At 34.7% G+C, this 7,307-nt stretch overlaps 1 protein-coding gene across 2 annotated transcripts; it reads left to right on the top strand.

Annotated features, from left to right (window-relative positions):
- Nucleotides 1-2,740: 2,740 nt before the first annotated feature.
- LOC141678787 (caffeoylshikimate esterase-like) lies at nt 2,741-5,168 on the top strand. Of its 2 annotated transcripts, none has more exons than XM_074485179.1 (8): nt 2,741-3,083; nt 3,228-3,260; nt 3,363-3,486; nt 3,614-3,760; nt 3,926-4,056; nt 4,197-4,334; nt 4,424-4,522; nt 4,722-5,168. In XM_074485179.1, exons 1-8 carry the CDS (start codon nt 3,081-3,083, stop codon nt 5,010-5,012), a joined length of 966 nt encoding a protein of 321 aa, XP_074341280.1. In that variant the 5' UTR covers nt 2,741-3,080; the 3' UTR covers nt 5,013-5,168. The 2 variants fall into 2 exon arrangements, with proteins under 2 accessions (XP_074341280.1, XP_074341281.1); XM_074485180.1 differs by having other exon boundaries at nt 2,742-3,083; nt 3,228-3,275.
- The last annotated feature ends 2,139 nt before the right edge of the window (nt 5,169-7,307 follow it).

Genomic DNA, 7,307 nt, shown 5'->3' with positions numbered 1-7,307 from the left:
TATATCGGCTTAAGTTGGTGTTTTGGACTCAAGTATTTGGTATTTTTGATGTGTTTTGTGTTGTGTTATTGCAGGGCACTAGTCAAAGGTGGAAATGAGTTGTTAAATGATTATATGTTGATAAGAGATCAAGGAATGAGTCGTGAAAGTTTGTACGAAGGACGAAGTGCAAAAAGAAGAAAGCTGCAGAAATTCTACAAAAAGCAGGCGCGCCCGCGCCCCATTTGTCAGACACAGAGCGCGCCCGCGCCATCCAAATTCTCCAGAATCCTGATTTGATTATAATTTGGTTATTGCAAGATTCCAGGTCAACCAGGGCTATATATATAAAGAAAAGATGATGTTTTTAAGAAGAAGGAAGCCAGGGAGAACATAGAAAAGACCTAGAGCATACAAGACGACTAAGGAGAAGAAGATTTAGTTTTCACTTTTATATTCTTCAATTTACGCGATACTTCTAAATGCTTGTTTTTGATTTGTTCTAAACCCTAGTACTTTTATATTATCACGTTGTATTCTGAACTTATTTATTATCAGGTTTTCATTGGAACCCATGGTGACGATGTGTTTGATCATGAACTAATCGTTGTCATGGGGTTCTAGCAGATTTATTTATGGATTTCAATAGTTAATTTTTGTAAATCGTTAGTTAGTGGTGATTTATGATTTTCTAGTATGGTTGTACTTATTCTTCTTAGATGCGTAGCTAACATCTAAGTCGTTTGTTAGTCTTTATTGAAGCGAAAGTGGATATAGAGGTTTAGAACTTGCCATGCTAGCATAGGTTTATGTATGTTGTCATGCATGATTCATAGTGTAATTTTAACTATCTTACGCTGTCCTACGTAATCTCAATAGATAACTTACTCATTAAACCGTTATGTTTTCAAATCTTATAGACATATATGGTCTAAGCATAATTGGTATCTTCTCAACTTCTATCTTATTTGTGGATGTTTAATAGTTGGGTATACGTATATCGAAAGATAGCGTATACTAATTTCGTGTTATCTGATTAGTTGTCATCACCATCACATGCTAAGATTAAAGGCATAAATTCTGAATGAAGTATTTAATGAAGTTATAATCCTATGTTTTATCTCATATAAGTAAATCAGTTATTCTCTTAATTAATGCATGCTAGTATAATCACTTTAATTAGTTAATCAACTCAAAATTGATACTTGTCTTAATAGTGAATAATAACCATACATTGTTGCATAAGTGCATATTATGTTTAAAACAGTCTCTGTGGGAACAAACTTAACTTAATCTTATACTACTTGTGTCGCATACGCTTGCGTGGTTTTGTGTTCTGGACAAACTTCAAATGAGAAGAGACAGTGCATAGCTCTTGTCTAGTGCGCAATAATGAAGCAGATACAATATTACCTTCTTTTGTTAATTGTAAGTTTGCAAAACTATGTTGGAGATATTTTGGGTTTATGACCACTCCTTCACAATTACCAGTTTCACGCAGTGATTGTCATTGAATTTTGATATGTATTCGAGAAAGGAGGTCCAAATGGTGACTATGATATGCTGGGGCATATGGAAGAATCAAAATGAAATAGTTTGAAATCAAAAGGGAGAAGAATATGATCGAGTGGTGGAGTCAGCAAAACTCATTTTCAACCAATGGTATAGCGCTCAAGACAAGTCATTTGACAACTGATTTGGGTTCATGACCCAAGCAGATGGTAAAGAGCGTTGATAACATTCAAGGGAAGGAATGTTGAAGATCAATACTGTCGCTACTTTATCCACGGGCTCTAATCGCTATAGTTATTTCATGCTAGCTAGAGATTATAGAAATGAGTTAGTGGAGACAAGGTCAATAGCATAAGTCATAGGTGTTCGGGAAGCATTAAGTTGGATAAATGATAAGAATTGGTATGTAGTTGATTTGGAGATACACCGCCTCACGGTAGATCAGGCATTGCGATGTTCGAGCGTTCGTGTGTCACATCTTGAACGAGTGATACATGAATGTCAAGCGTTATTTTCTCATTTATAAGAATATAATATTACGTTATCTTTTGTTTAACGGTCCGCAAATAACTTATTTTATTATGAGACATTCTAATTTTATCGTTGATCGTAATAGGAGGAGTGAATATATTCACTCTAATTTATTGCAGGTAATGGTCGATGATTTGAAGTTTTAATAAATTTCTACTTTAGTGCCAAAAAAATGGGAATCTTTGAACGTGCTAACTAAAATATGAGGCAGTTCAAAAACTATACAGGATAATTATGTACTCTTCCTCAGTTGACAATTTTTTTAATATTTTTCATAAATCATAAAGAAAGCTCAAGTCAAAATATGTGGGCTTGAATAGGCTAACCAAGATATTTCATGTGTCTGCCACTACAGCAAACACCATCTCTCAGATTACAAAGATCACGTTCGCGTATTGAAGGGGATCAATTTTTCTATTACATAAATTCGAAGGAATTAAAAAAGAGAAAAATGAAATCAAATTGACGTAAATCTCACGTGTAAAATGAACCTGAAAAAAAGGAAAATATTTTTTAAATAAAAACGTATGACTATAAAGATATGAAATCCGTATATATATTTTTCTATAAACGTGTGATTTGTATCTACGTTACGTTATCCGAAATTTAATTCCGTCATCCGTTAAATACAAAAAGTCGTCAGACGTTAGTCGTATAAAAAGTACATGAAATTTAAATATATCAATGACTATTACACACATACTTGTTATTCAACTTCCGTGGATTTGACATTCTTCCACAAAGCTCTCAAATAACTTTTGGAAATAATTAGAAGCCGCCTCAATTTGATCTAATTGTGGAATGTATTTTTGGCTTTGAAGACTTTGTATTTGTATTAATCCCTATCTTCTGTAGATTTAATCACTTCTTAATCTCCTCCATCTCCTAATCCTTTTCCATCTTGCATTCTTATATTCTTTGTTTATATTTATAACATCTTCAACTAGTATTTATTCTTTTCTTTATAAATCATCATATGCAACTTTGTTTTATTTCATTCTCTCCTTTGTTCTAAGCAAACCTCAAACTCTGTTCTTTTGTTAAACACCTTCTTCTTCATGGTGAGTCTACATGTTTCATGCACTAATGTGTTTATGTTTCAACGCACAGTTTATTACTCGCTTATTCATACACTTGTATAGGCTTTTTCTTTCTTTGAAGTGCAATTTATTCATGTCTAATTTTCTTTTTATTATGTTTGTTAGGAGACTGGAACTGAAAGTGTTAGATATGAGGAGGTATGAAGAATTTAGGTGGATTATCTGTACATTTGTCGTGTGATCGGAGAAGATTGTATTTGCATATGGTTAGGTACTGATGCTGTTATGATCTTTATGCAGGAGTTCATAATGAATTCAAGAAAAATGAAGCTTTTTACATGTAGATGGCTACCTAGTTGTGAGCCAAAGGGTCTGATCTTTCTATGCCATGGTTATGGTATGGAGTGCAGTATCTTTATGAGAGGTTAGTAATACAAAATCAGAAGCTTGTAGTTTGTAATGGCAATGAGTTTTGTATATTTGTGTGTGTTGAGAGGCGTTGACTAGATGAGAAATTAGTTTTGCTGACTTGAGGATGAATGTAACTGCAGATACAGGGATTAGACTTGCAAAAGCAGGGTATGCAGTTCATGGTATGGACTATGAAGGTCATGGAAAGTCATCTGGCCTGCAGGGTTATGTTCCGGATTTCGATGCTCTAGTTACAGATTGTTCTGATCATTTTACAAGCATTTGTGGTATGTTTGAACAAGTTTTTAAGACCATAACTTTAAGATATGATTTGTAGGAGGCAGAATCCGTTTTCCATAAAAAAAAGAAGGTTTTTCTTTTGATTTTAAAAAATTTGGAGACTGAAATTAGACAAAAGTAATTGATTACTCTGTTACTGGCTACATCTGCAGAAAAGAAGGAGAACTCGAAGAAGCTGAGGTTTATAATGGGAGAGTCAATGGGTGGAGCAGTTGTGCTCCTTTTACACAGAAAGAAACCAGCTTTCTGGGATGGTGCTATTTTACTTGCTCCTATGTGCAAGGTCTGTCTCTCTTTTTCTCAGTACATAAACATGTAGGATAAGGAATTTCGAAAAAAAAGAAACAGGATGCTTATTATTTTTACTTTTAAGTGTAGAACATTATGTACATGTCTTAAGTCGTGACACTTGTATTTATTCAGATTGCAGATGATGTAAAGCCAAACCGATTGGTGATTTCTGCTCTGACCAAGCTTACCCGGATAATTCCAACATGGAAAATTATTCCGACTCCAGATATAGTTGATCTTGCCTTCAGAGATCCTCAAGTTAGAAAAGAGGTATAACATCTATCTAATCCCTGAAGCTAATTATTTGCTTAGAAGACGATAGACAAGTAATACTATTACTTATATTTTTTGTCTGATAGGTACGATCTAGTCCATATTGCTACAAAGGGCGCCCTCGGCTACAAACTGCTTACCAGCTACTAACTGTCAGCTTGGATATTGAACAAAGACTTCAAGAGGTTATGGCATTTCCTTAATATGTTTCAATACTATCAGCCCATCTGGATGATTTTTTTTTCCTTTGATGATTCATAAGTAGGTATCTGGCAACGAACTTTGACTTGTCTGAAGAAAGAAAAGTTTAGCCAAATGGGCAAATATATGTCGAATGTGTTTTATCAGAGAATGTGTTGTTAACACGCTTCTGTTTCCTGACAGGTTTCGTTACCTTTCCTTCTTCTTCATGGCGGAGATGACAGAGTGACCGATCCATCAGTGAGCAAACTTCTTTATGAAAAGGCTATCAGCTCTGACAAGACCTTCAAGTTGTACCCAGGAATGTGGCATTCCCTCTCTCGCGGAGAGACAGCTGAAAATACAGAAATCGTGTTTTCTGACATTATCAAATGGGCAGATGAGAAAATAGCCACAGGAAATGCCAAATTGGAAAGAGAACTGAAATCCGAAATTGACACAAATAGCTCCGACAAAACTATACTTGTAGAATAGCAGAAACTCCAAACCAACATGAGTACTAAAGACCTGTATCATACATTGTGGTTACATTGTTCCACTAGCAACCATGGTATAACCTTTCTGGTTGTTATTCATGAATATTTATATTACAAGGAGTGTTGATTATCAGTAAATCATCAATTACCTATCGATCTAATGGTCCTGCATAAGAAGTTAATAGTGTTGAAGAGTATAAGATCATGATAGTTCTTAATTTGTTATCGTGATCCATGGTCAACGACATGATCAGCAAGATCCAGAAATATTTCAGTTTACGCAGGCTTATCGTCATTTTTTATTAGAAAATATATCGGCCTTCTCAGGTGACTTAACATATTACAAGAAGACATATTTTACTGCTGTGTCGCATATGACCTATTCAACCATAACAATGTTATTTTAAAGACAACAATGAAACAACCAGAAAACAATAAACAGCATGCTACAAATTTCATGGACGGCGATTATAAAACATCAAAAAGATACCTAATCCTTTGCTGGACAATAATAACTTGTTATTCATAGATAATGACTGAAAGAGATGCATCAGATTACTTGCGTGCATGTACAAATAACTTAAGACTTCAATCCAAAATTTCTAAGATCACTCGTTATTTAACGATTTTGTAATTATATAAATCAGATGTTTCTGTGGTCACCAACTACTTTCAAATTACATTCATACAAAGTACTATATAGATCAAAACAGGTTGAGGTCAAATCATGATTCCTCCTAGTTTCCTAGTTGTCCAATAAACTAGTTCCACCTTTCCGTAAAACAAGAAACGGGCAAAAAAGAAAAGTAACGTCGCATATCCTCCTAGTTTCCTAGTTGTTTTACCTTTCTGTAAAACAAGAAACGGGCAAAACAGAAAATTAACGTGACCAAACATGTCCGGCATATCCAAATCGGATGTAGTGTAGAACAGAGAGACTGTTTTCGCGTAAAGCTCAGATTACTGAGAAACATTTGGAAGAGGTTTATGTCGTGAAATTTTTGAGCAGCTAGAAAAAGATGTCAGAAGGCGAATGATAGTATAATATTAATTTGTTTGAACATTTCAATTAAAACCATGAATTATGAAGCATAAAAACATAGTAAAAAGACTGAAAAACATACTTAGGTATGGAAGAATACACACCTAAGGGTAAACAGATATAAGCGCAACTGGTTTCTATTCACTGAATCCACAAGTGCAGTTTATCTTGCTTAAGGACTTTAACTTAAGAACACAACACGGATAACCATTTTCATGAATCCCTCTTGATTATGTCGGAAAAGCAAAGCAAAAGTTGATTTTCTGTAGATTAAATAATTTTCGAGTGCAATTTAAGCTCAAACAAAGAAACATTAGAGGTTTCGGTCATTAATTTGATTAATCAGGTTTTTGTACTTGTATCGACCAACTCGTTACGACAAGTGTTCATCAAACCGCACAAACCGCTCGCCCCGTACCGCTTTGCGTGGTTTAAACTTTTCGTGATGCGGTCGTAATTGACATTTTTGTCAAACCGCACGGTGCGGTGCGGTGCGATTTTTGATTTGAGACTTTGTTCTGGTGGTTCAAACCGAATCACACCGCATATTATTATAAAATAAAAAAATAAATATATAAACCGCTTAAATAGTTTAAATCGCTTAAATCGCACCACATTTTCGTGGTGTGATTTGCGCGGTTTAAGATTTACGCGGTGCGGTTGCGATATGAGAATTTGGACAAACCACACCCGAGGTTTGGTTTGCTGTTTTGGTCCAAACCGCACCACACCGCACCGCGAACACCCCTAACTGATACATCTTATACTTTATTTACCGTTCAAGGAGTCCTACCTCAAAAAATATAGAGAGGAAGAGATAAAAGTAGTGTTTTATTATAATTCGTCTTGTTCTCTATTACAATAGAAGATATGCTTATATAGCCAACAACCAAATAATAATAAAGGAAAACATCCTAACAAGAAAACTTTTACAAACTATCCAATAATAAAATTATTATATATGTTAACATCCCCCTCAAACTCAAGATGGTGAATCGAGAGTTTGCCAAACAAGAAACAGAGTCACAAAACCAAATGATCCAAATCTTTAACTGAGAAACGAGAGTATCCAAACGAATCCAAGCATAGTCACACATTCAAAACATCCAAAAACTTCCAACAGAATCTATATCGCAACATAAGAGAAATCGTCCAAAGATGCAGCAACACAAAAAAATAGAGCAATCCAATAAGAGATATAGTCCAAACACGCAACAACACAAGAGAAAATAGAGCAATCCAAGTGTATCC

This window comes from Apium graveolens, chromosome 8 (assembly GCF_009905375.1).
Source record: "Apium graveolens cultivar Ventura chromosome 8, ASM990537v1, whole genome shotgun sequence".
NCBI classification, from domain to species: domain Eukaryota; kingdom Viridiplantae; phylum Streptophyta; class Magnoliopsida; order Apiales; family Apiaceae; genus Apium; species Apium graveolens.
Note: the sequence above shows the minus strand (reverse complement) of the source record. Positions and strands in the feature narration are given on the sequence as shown.

Coding starts and splice junctions, on each gene's coding strand:
- LOC141678787 (XM_074485179.1), top strand. Junction 3,487..3,613: donor GTGCAGTATCTTTATGAGAG/GTTAGTAATACA, acceptor ATGTAACTGCAG/ATACAGGGATTAGACTTGCA. Junction 3,761..3,925: donor TCATTTTACAAGCATTTGTG/GTATGTTTGAAC, acceptor CTACATCTGCAG/AAAAGAAGGAGAACTCGAAG.